This window comes from Idiotropiscis lumnitzeri, chromosome 20 (genome assembly GCF_059441095.1).
Source record: "Idiotropiscis lumnitzeri isolate Australia: NSW breed Sydney's pygmy pipehorse chromosome 20, RoL_Ilum_1.0, whole genome shotgun sequence".
NCBI classification, from domain to species: Eukaryota; Metazoa; Chordata; class Actinopteri; order Syngnathiformes; family Syngnathidae; genus Idiotropiscis; species Idiotropiscis lumnitzeri.
In genome coordinates, this window is record NC_142410.1 from 6,360,395 (window position 1) to 6,378,537 (window position 18,143).

Below are 18,143 nucleotides of genomic sequence, written 5' to 3' on the forward strand. Positions count from 1 at the left end.
TTTTTAAGTTTTAAATAAAAAAACTAATCACAATGCTGATCCTTGCGACATATTAAATCTCCATCGTCATGCTCACGTAATTTCGTATTGTTTGTCCTCGAGCGCTCTTGCGCGACATCGCGTGTCCATTGACGGTATTACAACAAAGCCTCCTCGTGGCTGCAAGTTTGGGGCGAAGCTTCGGCTAGTTTGCCACACTTTGTGGATTAGGATGCTCAGACTGGCATGGCGTCGCCTGGCGTCCAAATATAGCCGCTCGGAGACCGAGTGTCTTGCCACTGCAGCCTTCAGGCACACGACCCCTCCTTCCAAAAAGTCGGTCGTAAGGTTCTTACGACATTGTTGCCACCACCACCCACCAAACGTCAAGTCAACACCGTTCCACTTCCTCAGGTAAAAGACACACGGCTAATAAGCTAATGCTAGCTGCGCAAATTGCACGTACGATACTTAATAAATCTCATTGCATATTCAGGATTCGGTGAGGTGTTCTACGCGAGACTACACTATTAAACCCCAGGCTTTAGAACTCTCTAGAGGTTCCAGACAACACGCGCGAATATTACTTCGATTCACACTTTCAACTTTCACCATAGTGTCTTATATTTTTATTCGGCTTAATTGCATTTTCATGATAAACGAACCTAAATCACGTGCGTTGTGTTACTGTCTTAGCAAGTCGTGTCGAGTCATGGTGACAGGACAGCTCTTGCAAAGTTCAATTTATTGAGCAAAAACAATAACAACAGTCATAGAGATGGGATAGATTAGTTTAAATAGGGCCGAATGTTGGAGAATGACCTAATGTTAAATAATATCCATAGTGTGATTTTTGTGGGTGTTTTAAATGTTTCCTGTGAAGCAGAAACCATAAATGACAAATCCCGCAATGGAAATCCGCACTATGTGGTGCGTAGCTACGGAAGCCGATATGCGTATTAACTCAATTCTGACGTCTTTTTTTAATTTTTTATTTTTTTAACTGCAATTGAATATTGCATTTTATTGCAGTAAGGCACACGGTTGCTTCCCTTTCCAGTAGGGCAGTTACAAATAATTAAAACCTTCCTTATACTAAAAATGGTGCCAATGTTTTTGTACCTAGATCATCTCCCTTCACTAGCATGGCATCAGGAGGAGAAGAGCCACCTGCTGCAATCACGCCCAAACACACCAACAGGCTCGCCAAGGAGAGGTCACCCTACCTGCTGCAACATGCACACAACCCCGTGGACTGGTAAGTGCTGTTTCGCCACAGTTGGGCCTAAAATGTTTCTGATATGGACTCTCATGTTAACCTCGTCTTAGGTATCCATGGGGACAAGATGCCTTCGACAAGGCACGGAATGATGACAAACCCATCTTTTTATCAGGTATTGATTTTTTTTTTTGCATTGAATAAAAAGCAACATGTATACATCATTAAAACACCATGCAAGGGTGCAACACAATTAATTAAAACATTTTAGAAAAGCAGTTAAATCAACTTCTCTTTTATTTATTTGGGAAGTATTTTTTTTCGCTTGGAACTGTTTTGAAAATCTCAACATTTGGAACCTTTTCATCCTCAGTGGGCTACTCAACATGCCACTGGTGCCATGTCATGGAGAGGGAGTCTTTTGAGGATGAAGAAATCGGCAAATTGCTCAGTGACAATTTTGTCTGCATTAAAGTCGACCGAGAGGAGAGACCAGACGTGGATAAAGTGTACATGACCTTTGTGCAGGTATTTTAGCACACAGGTTCATCTTTCTATCAACACTACAAATTATTTTTCATGGATTTGAGGGCTTTCCAACATCTCCAGGCAACGAGTGGAGGTGGAGGTTGGCCAATGAGTGTGTGGTTAACTCCTGATCTCCGTCCTTTCATCGGTGGCACCTACTTCCCACCCAGAGACCACGGCAGAAGACCCGGCTTTAAGACAGTCCTTACCCGAATCATGCAACAGGTATCCTACCAAATTCCACATGCTTGTCTGTCATTTCATCACACGCTGTCATCGTCCTGTCAGTGGCAGCATAACCGTTCCAACTTGGAGTCCAGCGGGGACAGGATCCTGGAGGTGCTGAAAAAAGGCACGGCTGTGGCCGCGAGCCCAGGCGAGAGTCCGCCTCTGGCCCCGGATGTGGCTCAACGCTGTTTCCAACAGCTGGCCCACTCCTATGAGGAGGAGTACGGCGGTTTTAGGGATGCGCCCAAGTTCCCCACACCGGGTAGGCACGGCAACAGAAGCCCCGGCCAGTCGTCAGCGTTTCCTCTCAACTTGTTTTTGCCTCTCCGCCTTCCAGTGAATCTGATGTTCCTCATGTCTTACTGGTCCGTCAATCGCTCCACCTCAGAGGGTGTTGAAGCTCTGCAGATGGCGCTGCATACGCTCCGCATGATGGCGCTGGGGGGAATCCATGACCACGTTGCACAGGTTTATTTTTTTTTCATGATCACCAAACCTTTTTGGCTCTTTTTTTTTGGGCGTGAAAACAAAGCGGAATTCTTCATGCTCCCAAATTGCTCTCTCTTTATGTTTCTCTTCCTCAGGGCTTTCATCGTTACTCCACAGATTCTTCTTGGCACGTTCCACATTTTGAGAAGATGCTGTACGACCAAGCCCAGCTTGCCGTCGCCTATATAACCGCTTTCCAGGTGTGCGTTTAAGTTTAGAGTCGTTAGTATAAGACAGGGGTGGGCAACCTTTTTGATTGGCGGGCCACAATGGGTTCTAAAATTTGACAGTGGGGCCGGACCAGGAGTAGATGGATTTTATTTATAATGAAAGTGAACAAAAGCATTACAACAATATATATATGCCTTTGAAAAACGACAGTGTTTAGAAAATAAAACATTAACAAGGTTTATTCATTTTTTTTTTCGAGGTTTAAAACATTTAACGGGCCGCATGTGGCCCCCGGACCGTAGTTTTCCCCACACCTGGTATAAGACATTTGAAAATATGTGGAATTATTTTAAATCATTTCAGTATGTTTGCTCATTCATAGGAATTCCATCATTAAACATTCACATTATTTTGTGGCAATATTTAATTTAACATTCAACCTTAGCTGGTTTGCTCTCATTTTCAGAGAGAGGGAGACCATTAAAAATGAAATGTTAATTAGGTAGGCACATGTAAGTTTGCTGGCTTGCTCAAATATGAACAGCCTCATACATGCCCTTATATAATGAGGCGACCTCAGCATTCATACGGCATATAAATCACCTGACAGCAGCCTGAAGGTTACGTTAATGTCGAATCATGACTCGAAGCATCTGTGTGCTGTGTGCTTTTTTTTTTTTTTTTTAATCCCCAGGTATCGGGTGAGCAGATTTTTGCGGATGTTGCTCGGGACATACTGCTTTATGTCTCCAGAGACTTGAGTGACAAGGTGAATCATGGATTGTCTTTGTGTGTTTGTTTGCATTTTTCTTACGAGAAGGATGCATGAAGCCAAATCATTTTATTTGCTCCAAATAATGCTTTGTTACATTTAATTTTTGGGTAAATTGTACTTGTCAGTAATTTTAATTCAACACACTTTTTACTTTTACTGGAGTGTTTTTTTTTAAGAAACAAATTGCAATTTTCCTATTCAATTTTCAAATTCGTTGATTCAGTTCATCTCCAGGCCAGGAGGGGGCGGTGCTCCGCCTGTGATTGTGACTCAGGAGGCTGTCGCGCTCAGTGGAGAATGCGCTCTGTAAAAAATAAAACAAATGAAAAATAAATTAGAAGTTACTCATACTCACCAGTTACTCAGCAATTATCTGGACGACGACATTAATTTCGGCTACTCTACCCCTCTCTGGTTAACGTTGCCTGCATCCATCAAATCATATCAAAATGGGAGTAATTCTGTTTAGAAATATGGATTTTAACAGCACATTTATTTCGATCTAATGACTTGCTAAGTGTTTGTCACCGTTTATTGTTTGCATGTGCTAACGAGCGACTCGTTAATCACACAATGAGTTGCATTCAAAAGATGTGACCTTACAAATATCCTCTTAAACCTTTCCAACCTTTCCTCAAAGGGTCAACCTTGTTTTTTTTTCCTCTTGATGAATGAGTTTACAACAAATAGGCCATCAAGTGACGCCCACACCTGGTGTAATTATTAGATTCTCTATTATTAATGATGTCATTATGTTGCAGTGATTAAATGCCCAACAAGTAGATTGCTTTTTGCTTGCATTTACTTTCTATGACACAATGGCTATTATTTTTTTGGAATTGCGACGTAACGTGTTTTGTTTTTTTGTGACTTAAAAATTATTAACGATAATCTATTCATTTTGAGTGTTGACATTCTCATGTATTCATGTCGTGACTGTAAACTATAACTGTGAGAGCTGCGGTTTATTCATTTCAAAAGAGCTTGTCGTTACATTTCCACCTCCCTCGCTGACGTCTTTCAACAGTCTGGGGGATTTTACAGCGCAGAGGATGCCGACTCTGTCCCAACGTCGGGGGGCTCCGAAAAGCGCGAGGGAGCTTTCTGCGTCTGGACAGCCTCGGAGGTTCGACAACTGCTAGCTGATGTGGCGGTGGGCGCTAGTGGCTCCGCCACCTTAGCAGATGTTTTCATGCACCATTATGGAGTGAAAGAGCAAGGGAACGTCGCCCCTGAACAGGTAGGCAGTTGTGTCACCCTTATTGTCACGTTTCAACATTAGCGTGTATTGCAGGTAAAGATGACACTCCAAGTGAGAAATTCCGCCAGTTGGAATCAAGACGACAGTCGCAGTCCGTGTGACTTCATATCAGTTCTGTGTTTTGCCAGGACCCTCACGGGGAGCTGCGGGGCCAGAATGTGCTGATTGTGCGGTATTCCGCAGAGTTAACAGCTGCGCGCTTTGGCATCAGCGTGGAGGCGGTCAATGAACTTTTGGCTTCGGCACGAGCCAAAATGGCAGAAGTGAGGAAGGTTCGGCCACGCCCACATCTGGACACCAAGATGCTGGCCTCCTGGAATGGTAAAGAAATGAAGCTTCATGAAGCACTTGTGATGTTTTTTTGATTCCTCTAGATGGTGCTCTTGGTTTAAAAATAAATGCTCGTGCAATGGAACTATCCAAGATTTCCACTCCATTCTTAAACCAAAACTAACATCGAGAGGAGTCAAAAAACATCACAAGTGCTTCATGAAGCTTAATTTAACCATCGCTAGTTAAAGACACAATCGTGACGAGTTGCGCTTGCAAAATTCCTCTCACGTTTCCATTTGACTTGGTGGCTTATAATTGCCATCAAATATGCAACATATGAATCGTGCTTTCATTTATTTGTGGCTTATTGTGACACATCCCAACTGCTTCCCCGTTGTTGTAAAAACCGAATCAGCATTTACTCTTCCAAACCTGACCACACCAAATGAAAAATCCAGTCCAATGAATGAAATGCTTGGTTGAGAGACCAAGTTGCATAAAAGACTCATTTATATTTGGGGTGTGGGAGGTGCGGTTTCCTCATTTACGTCCCACTCACAGGACAGATTGTATTAGCGAGCTAATGAGCCCCCGCGTTCCTCGGGACATTCCAATTAGACGGAATACTTCCCCCGTTTTCTCTAATGAAGAACCACCCCTCCCCACCACCCCCATTAGTCACCTGTCCTCGACTGCAGCACTTTGGAGACCAGACTGTGCCCTCCCCAGGCTTTGATACACTACATGAAAGGGGAATGGAGAGGGAAAAACACAAAGTAAATGAGCGCGTAAGAAGAGCACAACGATAAGACTTCAAAGAGTAGGGGGGGGCGGGGATACCTTTGCCGGTGTCGAGTGGTTAGAAGAGGTCATGCTATTTTCAGCAGTCATATTCTAACAAAGCAACATTTTCATCATCTTCGCATGCCAACAGGTCTGATGCTGTCAGCCTACGCCCGCGTCGGAGCTGCGCTTGGGGACGAGGCCCTGCTGGAGAGGGCGGTGCAGGCCGGGCACTTCCTCAAGGAACACCTGTGGGATGCGGAGAGGCAGAGCGTTTTGCGATCTTGTTACCGTGGAGACCAGATGGATGTGCAGCAGATGTAAGAGTGCGCGGGTATCAAAGGCGTCAGTCGGGGCGTTGGTTACAGCACCGAAGCATGCCAGAAGATGGTAGAAGAGTGTAACACATTGTCGCGTCTTCAAGGAGGAAAGCGGGCATGCGGGGAAGCCGTATGATTTCGAAGTTGATCTAAGGATAATGTCATTTTATTGTGGCAGCTCTCTTAGCACATGCAAGTCATTTTATGACTTACATTTAGGGGGAAAAAATTGGCCTTAACACATTCACAACCAGCAGAGTAAAAAAAAAAAAAATTGTGATCTTTGACGTGTTTATCCGTCAATGGTAGTAACCAAGTTAAGTACAAATGATCAAGCTAAAATGTTGAATCAGAAGCAAGTGTGCGTTATTTTATATTTAATTTCAAACTCTATCGAAATTGGTCTGGCTTTCAAATGTGCTCCAGAAATTGTTGCTTATTTTTTTTCCCCACTCAACCTGAAATAAATGCGTATATGGGAAACAAGAAACTATTGAGAGAAATAATATCTGTAATGGGAAGTCCAAAAACATGACACAATAACCTCTATATAGTCAACTCTGCATTTGCATGAACCAGGCCGTAATTTTGTTACGTCTCTGCAGTCTCATCATAATGCACGATTGAAACAAGGTTGGCCATATTTTAAACGGATTATATAAGCCTGTTGCATGAATTTGATCTCCTGGCCAAAGACGTTTTCAGGTCAGAGGCTTTTTGACTGAGAAACCAAGCACACGTACAAGCGACGTAAACCTTGCTCACTCGTACGTGTGCTTTCACATGTACGTATCCTCGCTCATGTACGGCACCGCAGCAGGTGTCCCGGTTCTGTTGGGTTGGTTTCGTGCCCTAGTTAATGTGAATGAGTGAGTGTGAAAAGCCACGGCATCAGCAGAAAACCAAATATACCACGAGTCCCCCCAACGCCCAAGATAAAACGCATTCATTTTTAAACACACATGAAGAGCTACACGCTAGCTGGCCTTGATCCGCAGCGCCCGTCTCATTCATAATTGTCATCTTGGCTTGCGTGTCAGCATGGAAAATTCTTATCGTGGCGATTTTTTTCTCAAGCTGGATGCAGCTTTTAGATATGTCGTACGGGGGCACGTATGAGGTGTGGACTCAATTAGCAGGAAATGCTCGATACCTTGGCCCAACTGGGTTAATAGTTTGTGGATGTGTTGTTGAGCTGATGCTATCGATTTTGTAAGGACGTCGCCTTTCCTGCGAGAAATTTTAGAGCAATTTTTTTTTTACTGCTTTCACCACCAATGAGGCGAGATGAGGAGTCATTGCTGTAATTTGGTAAATAGAAATTAACAAATTGACAACAAAGACGTATCTAAAAGGCATCCTGTAATTGTTTTTTGGAATTGGCTCAAATAATAAAATAAGATGGAGATGTTGATGTGATAACTAATGACGGGCAATTTTTGGCTGAAGTGGAAATGTAAAACATTTCCGTTGCGCTAGCCTTTAGCTTTAAACCAAGAGCCCCATCTAGTGGAGTAAAAACATATCACAAGTGCTTCATGAAGCTTTATTTTCCCCATCACTTATCCTCCACTGCCTATGAAGTGTAAAATAAAGAGAATGCAAAAAGCCACAAATGAAAATGTCACTGAATGAACACATGACCTTGAATATAAGAAAAATATAACGTTACTATCGCGTCCATATATTTATCGGAACCAGAATTTCACATACGCTATATCAAGCCACGAATAAAAAGCTCCTTGAACATTTCCAACCCGCTTTAATCTCCTAAGAGTTTTTCCTCTTGAGCGCCGTCGTCCTTTTAACTGGTCACCTCAACCAACTGACATGCCCTTGTGCGAGGGAGACATTATTATCGGAGACAAACTGCCATTGTGATGTGGTCGCGGGGGAAATACTTTTGTGTGATAATGTAGGGGTATTTTCAGGATCGTCGTTTCGTAATGTCTCTGTTTTTTTTTTTTGTTTCCCCGCCCCCCTAAAATTTGGCACCCCGTCAAAATGTATCTTTCAAACATATAGCCTTGTTTCGATGCTTCCCTGTCTGACAGAAAATGCGTTTCTTCACTTCTCCAAGACCACGAAAAGTTTCTCCATGTCCTCAAAAGGCCTCTTTTCCAGCCACTTGACCGCTCTCCATCGCGCTGTCCGGCCGCTTTTCCGAACACAACGCTATCTGACCCCTTGTCACCGTCCATCCGCTTGCACTCGCCCGCGCGTGGTGTCACTGTGAGAACCTGAGCGGGAATGCAATTAGTGTGGGGAGTCAGGACGCTTTTAGATCCTTTGGAGATGCACTCCATGCGTACGGGGAGGGGAGTTAGTGTCTGAGACTGTCAGAAGAGATTTGGGAGGAATTTGAATGGCTCAACAATTTGGATTGTACGCTTTATGCCTGAATTATTTTTTTTTTTTTTTCGAAATCCAGCAAAATGTCCAGAAAAAAATGCATCTGGAATACTGCAAAATATTGTGTTGAACTTCCTTTATTGTGGAAATACTGTGATTTTTTTTTTCTATTAATAATACTTTTTCTAAGAAGTTTTCATTCATTACACTACAATAATGACCATCATTAAATTGTTGTCTTGTCGCTTTATACAAATGCAAATTATATCCATAATAATCACGTTGATAAGTTTTTGCTGATTTGGTCAAGGTAGAATGTTTTTCAGCTCAAATATAAATTGCGCAAATCCCAGGCCACTTTTCATTTGTGATCCTAAATTGAAGCTTCATGAAGCAATTGTGATGTTTTTTTTTTTTTTTTACTCCTCCAGATGGTGCTCTTGGTTTAAAGATAAATGCTCGTGTAATGCAAATGTGTTAAATTTCCACTGCATCCTTAAACCAAGAGTTACATCTGGACGAGTCCAAAAAAAATTATCAGCAGTGCTTCATGAAGCTTCGTTTTACCTTCACTACTTTTCACATAACAAATAAAAATTAAATATTTTTTTTATAGCTCACCACCTATTTCTGGCTTCCTGGACGATTATGCATTCGTCATTTGCGGCTTGTTGGATCTCTATGAGGCCACCCAGCAAACAGAGTGGCTGCAGTGGGCCGAAGATCTGCAGCTCCGACAGGATGCGCTGTTCTGGGACTCAGCTGGTGGAGGCTACTTTTGTTCTGACCCAAGTGACAACACCGTTCTACTGCAACTCAAAGAAGGTGAGAGCACTTGGAATAAAAAATGGATGAATTAGTTGAATATAGTCAGTCGCTCTCAACGACATGTTAACTGATTATTTTGGTTTGGGTCCAGATCAGGATGGCGCCGAGCCCAGCGCTAACTCTGTCTCAGCGTCCAGTCTGTTGCGTCTTTCCCAGTATACTGGAAGACAGGAATGGCTCCAGCGGTGCCAACAGCTGCTGGCAGCATTCTCCGACCGTCTTACCAATATCCCCATCGCTCTGCCAGAGATGGTCCGGGCCCTTATGGCACAACACCACATGCTTAAGCAGGTTAGTCTCACAAAAACACGCGCAATAATGAATTATTGTTTGTCTACTCATTTAAATTTTAGTTCTGTGCCATTTAAACGGATCAGAACACACTTTTGAAGTGTGAAATTTCTAACGGTCTCAGTCTCTCACTTGCACAGTAATCCATAGAAGAGGTTAAGTGTGCTTGCTTCAATTTTTTATTTATTTAAATTTAATTATAAAACGGAGAAATGAAAACAAACAAAACAAAAAAAAAAAAACATGTAATACACGTGTAATAAAACAAAATGTTCAATCAGGCCATGTAATTTAATCTAAAAAAACTCAAAAATAATTTGAAACGCCATAGATGGGCTAACGACAATCAGTATTGATGTTACAGTAATTAAAAACCTTGAAAGTAATTGCTAATTTAATACGACAGAGCAGCAATGCATACAACGATAATCAGCTGTGTAATGAGTTTATACACAACTGTTGTTTTTTTATTCACAAAATATCATTTTCATTTCTGAGTCATTTTACAGTTGATATTAAAAGTGCACTTTTCTCCAAATTTGCCTCTTAATTAAAAGTTGACTTTCACCTTTCCCCTGTCAGTGAGCCACTTGCATGATTTGTTTTGCTAACGCGACGCACTCGTTTTGAATCCAGGCTCTCAACCGGCGGTGATTTGTTCTACTCAATTCACGAAAAAAAAGGTGAACTCATTTGTTTGCGTGGGAACAGAAACAATTCCAGTCAGATTTTCCCTGACAAACTTTCACGGACCAAACTTGAGCACAAAAAACTATTGCAAGTCTAGTTAACTTTCTTTCCTCTATACGTGACCTGCGGAGGATGAGCGAGGGCCGCGGGGCAAGAGTAACGAGCTCAAAGAGTGAGGCCGTCGCAGCGATAACACCTGCCTTCCTCGTTACCGCGACAAATACGACGCTGACTTGCGTCACCTCATCCCCCTCTAACCCCATTTTAGGCACCACCTTTCCCCTCTTATTCCACTCTAATCATGTTCTCTCATTTTCTTTCTGTCTTTTTCTCCCCGCCGCTTTCCATGAACTTTTTTCTTAGATTGTGATCTGTGGCCAAAGAGATTCCCCAGATACAAAAAGTCTTTTCGAAGCTGTCAACTCGCTCTTCCTACCGCACAGGGTAAGTATGGTTGCGTGTGATTGTGTCTGCTAATTTTGCGTTATTTTCCCCAAATTGGGTTGAGGAAATATTCACTTTGACACTGAAAAGTTTAGTGATTATCAAGAAACATTCCAGTCAAAATCAACCGAGCAAGATCACAATATAATGTCTTTGCGCACCTTGGGCATAATTTGTGGAGGGACGAGGGTGGGGGGGATTATGCACTCGGATTTAGAGTTTTTATCGGCACATTTTTTTTTTTATCTTCTTTTTATCTCCTTTTCCCCTCGGCTAATGACTGTTTGGTTATTTTTAAATAAACACATTTTTCTGTTTGATTAACAAAGGCAAACACCTGCAGAAAAGTAAGTTTCTCCAAAATATATCCACACACACACATCTAAAAAGAAAACATGCCGCTACAGCAGATCCCACAAAAGCAAATTAAAAGTTGGCATTGTCTTGCGTTGTACTTAACCCGTAGCCATAATTAGATCCGCAAATGGAAGTATCTGTTTCATTCTCACTACACAAAAACACTCGCACTCAACAGGGCTCTGAATGTAATCGTTATCACACCCGAGGTTGCGGTTGCATCAGGTCACTCCAGATCCCTGTGGGGAGAGAAAAGACCGCCAGCCAACTAGATAGAGCCATTATCAGTCTGGATCTGTTAGTGAGGGGCACGCGCTGGATGGACTATCACACCCGGCCCAGAACCACACGCATGCTGAGCCGTGCTACTGTCAACTTTATCAGACTGGCTTGTCTACGAGAGCGCAAATGGAGAGTATTTTTTTTTTCGTCCTTTTAATTTATTTTTTTTTTAATAGGAGGCCGTTGGGTGGAAAAAAAAAAACATATTATGGTGATATTATTCTTGTAATAAAGTGTTATTAAATCTTGAGATTGCAAACTATTAAACCAGTGCTTCTCAAATAGTGGGGCAGTGTGAACCTGGTGAACATGCGGTTTTACTGCAATAACGTGTAATTGCACATCCACTCCAGTAGTTGGCAGTGGCGCTTTCCTTACCCATTGTGCGCAGCGAGTATTTACTCTACGGTGTAGGTTTGTCTAGAAATTGAGAGACCAGCAAGGTAACAGACGCGAATGCTGTTCGCGAATCCTAATCTGCGAATCCTGCAACACTCAAGAGCAGCTCTGCTTACCTTTTAGCGGTAGTGCAAAATATTGATTTATTTATTTTTTAACACTCATAGACAAACAATGAAAAGTGCATTATCGTTGATATGTTTGCAGCTTTTCACTGCCATACTTGTCCATATTTATTCCAGAGCAACCTGCTTGTACAATATTATTTGCTTGGGAAACAAATATTCTGTTTCAGCAAGCTAGTATATATGTATGTCCAGATGTTGGGGGCAGCTGCTGCCCATTAGTTGCCGCACACACACAGACACACACTCACGCACAAGCAGATGATGAGATTCCGTCCTCTCACTTACCGGGATATCCCTGTACAAATGAAATCACATGCTAACAACACGTTTGTGGTGAGGTCATGGCGGTTTTATCCTCGTCTGCAATGACCTTTAGCATTCTACTGAAATCATTTGACTGGTGGAAACGTTTTGAAAAGAATATGAATATAATGACTGATAGGGTCAAGGGAGGCGGGACATCATTAAGGGTGGGAAAATTGGTGAAAGGGGATAATTGGATGAGAGTGAGGGCATTCTGTTTCACGTTACATTAGGACGCTTTGAGCCGAGGAACATGCCTAATTTAAATCCAATTACTCCTCGCTTGTGTGCTGAATGAGCTGTACCCAGCCCTGAGCGCTTGTGTGCACGCACGCACACGCAAATATCGAAACCATATCGTCATCGTGATGATGGCACATACAATCTGCATATCGCAATGACCAATCAAATGCACGTGAATATCCAATCAGTGAACACGGTCTTAGGGGCATTTATAACAGTAAATAGAATTTATATCGGCGCGTACAAATATACATTTCCCTCATTAGATAATAAAGATGTCTTTTCTTTCATGTTAAATATCGCAATATTCACCACACATTGCATGTTTTCCAAAATTGTATTATATAAAGATATTTTATTTTTTATTTTTTTACGCCTCTAGATGAAGCTCTTACGATAAATTCTATTGCAATGGAAATTTATTAAATTTCCATTGCATTATTAAATCAAAAGTTCCATCTAGAGTAGTCAAAAAACATTGCAAGTGCTTCGTGAAGCTACATTTTTACCATCACTACTGTATATACTGCCTTAACTATGCAGATATAGTCACCTAAACAGAAAAAAAAAAAAAGGCAGCTTCTGAATCTTGGTGCCCAGTCACATTTTTTCTCCTCACAATATACTGACGAAGAAAAGAGCAGGATAGAAATCTCGGAATCAAAGATGCAGTAGCAATGGCCTTTAAGAGAAAGCAGAAAGCACCTTTGTAAACGCCGGAGGGAAACGTCAGGATATCCCTAACAAGTCCGCGGAGACTGAGAAAGGGTGATAAAGAAGGCAGTGAGAGGAACCAACATGTAATGATGGGTAGACTTAAAGCACCAAGCCAGAGGCAAACTAGTACTCCTAAGAAAGCGAGCGAGAGGATTAAAGCATTGACATCTTCTCGCCCTCGCAACCAATTTCTGTCGTCGCTACTCACATCTCCTTCTGTCTTAATCAACTTTCACCGATCAAAGATGTTTGCGTTTTCCCCTAAACATTATTTTGGCCCACACTGCAGTACTAACCCGCTAAGCCCAATAACGAATCAAACAGGACACATCGCGATTGGCAGCTGTGTGAAAAGTAAAGCAACGAGATACCTCAGCTCTCATTTTTTTTCTGTGCATCCATTCTCCATAAACTCTTGACATTGATCCTGCTTTTCACTTCCGAGAATCGCCAATCTGAAATATTACATTTTTCTCCATGTCCCCGTATGTCGTAATTCCTCATCTGTGTATCGGCAAAGCTCCGGGGGAGTTGTGTTGACGACCGCTTTAGCTGTGTTGTTTGAGATTTAATCCTCGCCGCCGAGCTCGCGCGTCTGCCGAGGTCGACGTCCCGCACGGTTCATTGGTGAATAAGACGGCCACGCGCGTAGACCTTTAGACAAGCGCGTTTACAGATGTTCATGTTTGGATCACACTATTATTAGACGATCTTTTTTAGTGTCGTAATCTAAGTTGAAACTGCATTTTATTGTGAATGGAGGCTTTTGCCAAACATGAAAATGAAAAAAGAGGAAGTCACTCTTAAAAATTGATTTTGCAGGTTTTCGAGACCGTGCTCTTTTCAGATCGTCGCCCCCAAAATCCGCGTTGCCTCATCGTACGTGCGCTCGGAAATACGTTCCATTGGTTCATCACAACGGAAATGATTCGCAAATGCCAAAAAAAATGAAACCAAAGGAGGCAGGACTATCAGCCGAATAAAAAATGGATCTTTGACGTCTTTAGCCGTCAATGGCAGTAAATGAGTTGAGTGACAGTGTATGTTACTTGTGGCTTAATAGAGACGTAAATTGTTGACATCCAGGAAGTTGACATTCACAGATATTTTCGGCGTTTTATGGCGTTGGCATAATCTGCCGCGTGTCAGTCAAGTTGTAGTTGTTGAAGTGTCTGTTGGCCTTGTGTAGCGTCGATGATGTCATCATAAAAGCTTCACCAGTCAATATTCGTTTATAACGCTCGCACGTCAGGTCTTTAAACTTGACGGGGCTTTTATGACTCCGCCAAAGAAGCATTTGCTTTCATCGTGACCGAAATACGTGGTAGGTGTCGGCGACTGATTGAGGAGCTCGGTCATTAATTCCGCTCTGATGCCGAGGTGTCTCACGACTCGCAGCAGACCTTTGGTGATTTAGTGGAGAGGCTCCTGTGGAGAATGTCAACTGGTGAAAACTGAGGCCGACGTGACACATCTTGCCCCTGGGACACGTCCGCATACTCTTTTGGGGAGTCAGATGTATGTCGTGTTTTTTTTTTTTTAAATTAAAATAAATAAATAATTGTTTAACGTTGGTTTCATTGGACGATAAAGCTTTTATTTATTTATTTTTTTTTTTAAATCTTTCTTTTGTGACTGGTGTTATTTACAAATGTATCACCAATGAAAATGTGACGTTAGCCATTCATCACAATTTATTACAAACAACATTTTTTTTTTATTTTAATTTCAGTGATTGAATGGATGTGATAAAAAATCAAGTCAAATTGATTTATAGAGCCCTTAATTCCAAAAAGTGTCTCAAAGGGGTCCAACAGATATAGAGATCTAAAATAAATATTAAAAATGTAAAATTCCATCCATTTTATTTGAAAGTCGGGCATGGTTTCCACATTGACAGTGTAGAAAATGCACCCCCAATTAATTCGGATTCAGGATTAGGCAAACATGCACCGATACTATTAACCAAACCTGCTATAAATTTCGATTACAATCAATAACATGTAATTGTTTTTTTTGGGGGGGGGGGGGTCAGGGGGGGTGGAGTTTCTCTGTGTGTGTGTGTGTGTGTGTGTCCTGAGGCTGCAGTCCAGATGCCCGCTTGTTATGATGACCGGGCCTCTTCCTTCATATGTGTGTGTGCGGGAGAGAGAAGCAGTCAAAGGGACAATGCGGGATGAATTGAGGAAGTAAATCTTCTCATGCCCTCCTGCACTCCGAAGTCGACCAAAATTAGCGCAAGAGCAAGAGCGAACGCTTTATCTCGTTCAGAAAGCTTGTATACAGAAAGCTGAGCTTGTCTCCCGATCTATCCCCCCCCCCCTCCTCCGCCGCCGCCGCCTATTACTTTCAATCTTTCTGTCCCCATGGGTGTTTCAATAGAGTTGTGACTCCGACACTCTACAGCATGACCTTTAAGTTGCAGGATGTGTAGCGCCATGTGGTCCAGCCCCCCCCCCCCCCCCCCCCCCCCCCCCCCCCGCCCCGTGGAGACAACATGATGCTGACAAGCGGGAAAAAAAAAAAAAAAAAAAAGGAGCGCCAGCACAAAGAGGCAAAAGGTTCCACTTGGCATGGAAATCCTCATCTTGTCTCCTTAGCAACAGTCACACCGTCATGAACACATTCCATCACACGACACCACTCTGTCTTCCCCCGTGTGTCGAAATGTCGGAAAAATATTTACCGCCGTCGTCAATAGCACCCAGTGTGAATCTATAATTCCTCGAGCGTCCAGTTGCTTATGTCTGCCACCATCTGTAAACACAATGAAATAGTGCTGCATAAATATATATTTTTTTTAATGGTGACTGGATGTAATTACCGCCCCCCCCCCCCCCGCTTGGACTGGTAATAGAAATACCTCTCCACTGCTGAGACAGCCTTCAAACATTGGCAGTTGAACCTCCTGATTGATTCCCCCTGGACTGAGAAGTGCACTTGTGACTGCGTATATGTACACGTTTGCTTGTGACGTTGCCAACAGAGTGCCGAATGCAGGTGTGGGCAAACTGCGGCCCGGGGGCCACATGCGGCCCGTTAAACGTTCTAATTCAGACCGCCGAACTTGAAAAAAATTAAATGAATAAACCTTGTTAATGTTTTATTTTTTAAATACTGTGGTTTTTCAAAGACATATATTGTTGTAATGCTTTTGTTCACGTTAATTTAAAATTAAATGTATTTTTTTTTCTCCGATGAAGTGAGGTTACCTAAACATTCCATCCATCTGCTCCTGGTCCGGCCCCCTCTGTCAAATTTCAGAACCCATTGTGGCCCGCCAATCAAAAAAATTTGCTCACCCCTGACCTAATGTAATAAATATATGTAATAAATATGTAATAAACCACTAAATCAAGAAATCACAAAAGAAGGCAAACAGCAAAGCACGCTGCCTGCTTCTCTGCAGTAGCGTTGCAGCGCAGCTGCTAAAAAACCAAGCACGCCCACGCGTTTCCTATTTTTTGAACCGAGCTCTTGTGATGTCTCGCATGAGGGTAGTTTAAATTCCACATTAAAGGCTGGCACTGTATTGAAAACATTTATCCGTTGATACGATCTCAATTTCCGATGTCGCTCACGCTAAATCATATTGTCGCATTTCGAGAACCTTTTTTGTCTTTTTTTTTTTCCTCCTTTGGCAGGTCCTGATGCTTTTAGACGACAACACGGACAGTTTCCTCCGCCAGCGTCTGCCTGCGCTCTCCTCCATGTCTCAGCAGGGCGGAGTGGCCACCGCCTACGTGTGCCAGGACTTCACCTGCTCACTGCCCGTCACCGAGCCCCAAGAACTTCGCCGGCTGCTCCTGGACGGGAACGCGGAGATCTGAATGAGCTTTAAAAATATCAATTTTTTATTTTTTTATTTTACTTGCGTCTTAACGTCAGCAGCCAGACTTGACTTCATGTGTAATCACATCAATGTTGACGAGCTGCGTTCTTAACCATCTGCTCTCGCTCAATTTCTCGCCCTCTTGAACGCACCATATCAGCAAAGCAAGCGTTCCAGTCAGGATTTATGAGTTGTTTGGCAATATATTTATGCGTTAAAGTCTTTGGAGTTGACGAAACAATAAATAGGGCGTGTAGCTCTGGGCAAAGTTGCCGAGTCGAGTTTGTTCTCATTGTCTGCGTTCAATATTTCCAAACATCCCCAAACTGTATTATTCTCCTAATTTAATGGCTGATTTTTGTAATCGAAGAAAAAAAGTACCAGCACTTAAACCTTAAATCTTTTTTTTTCTTCTTTCCTTTAATCCCCACATACGGTAATTGCATTTCAACCTTGGAGTCGTAAAACGTATTTTATATTTACATTAAATTTGCCGCAGTTAATGTTTCATATTGAGAACTAAATAATGAAAGACAATACAGAAAAAAAAAAAATCATTTTCTATTTTAGAATGGCAGTCAATTCAGGACCCGAATTATTTTTATCGTGATTTCCGACTTTTGTCTTGCTGTTCCTTCTGTACATTTCTCCTCTAAATTATTACGACATATACTTTCCTCAGCTGTATCTTACTAGATTCTATTTAATAAATGAAAACCGACTTATGTGTTCCTTTTCACTTTGTCCAAATCAATCCCAGATGGGAAAAGTCCAGCTTGCAGGAGAGAGATTGTGTCCCAGTTGTCCGCCGTATTCCTCTTTTGTACTATTAATACTCAGAGAAATCCCCTCTTGCTTTGTGCGATGCCAGCAGGCTGAATGAAGGTAATGTAAACTCTGTGTGACTTAGTGTTGTCGGGAGAAGGGCCACATGGGAATGTTCACGACATGTGTGTTTCTATGCGAGTGTATGAAAGCAGACAGATGGGCTGCTGATGGTGAGGTGAGGGAGTTTGGCTCCCAGGTTCCTGCTCTGGGCTCTGCAAGCGAAGGAGACAAACAAGATGTTTCATCCTGTCAAAGTGGGAAGCGGCGGATCACTCTTCTCGCCTGAGGAAAGTTGAGATCGTAGCCGTTGTGCGTTTTCTCCTCAGGCGTATTTTTTTTTTCTCGGCTTTCTCACAACTTTGGTGTGTCGGTTGGTTGTGGAGCTAATTTATCCTCACAGGGCACTTTTGTTAATGAACTGCC

At 42.4% G+C, this 18,143-nt stretch overlaps 1 protein-coding gene across 1 annotated transcript; it reads left to right on the top strand.

Annotated features, from left to right (window-relative positions):
* Nucleotides 1-104: 104 nt before the first annotated feature.
* spata20 (spermatogenesis associated 20) lies at nucleotides 105-17,619 on the top strand. The gene is made up of 16 exons (XM_088285367.1): nucleotides 105-393; nucleotides 1,106-1,237; nucleotides 1,309-1,373; nucleotides 1,572-1,726; nucleotides 1,808-1,951; nucleotides 2,015-2,216; nucleotides 2,292-2,422; nucleotides 2,539-2,643; nucleotides 3,309-3,383; nucleotides 4,417-4,629; nucleotides 4,779-4,971; nucleotides 5,858-6,026; nucleotides 8,995-9,203; nucleotides 9,298-9,497; nucleotides 10,551-10,631; nucleotides 16,705-17,619. Exons 1-16 carry the CDS (start codon nucleotides 212-214, stop codon nucleotides 16,888-16,890), a joined length of 2,442 nt encoding a protein of 813 aa, XP_088141493.1. The 5' UTR covers nucleotides 105-211; the 3' UTR covers nucleotides 16,891-17,619.
* The last annotated feature ends 524 nt before the right edge of the window (nucleotides 17,620-18,143 follow it).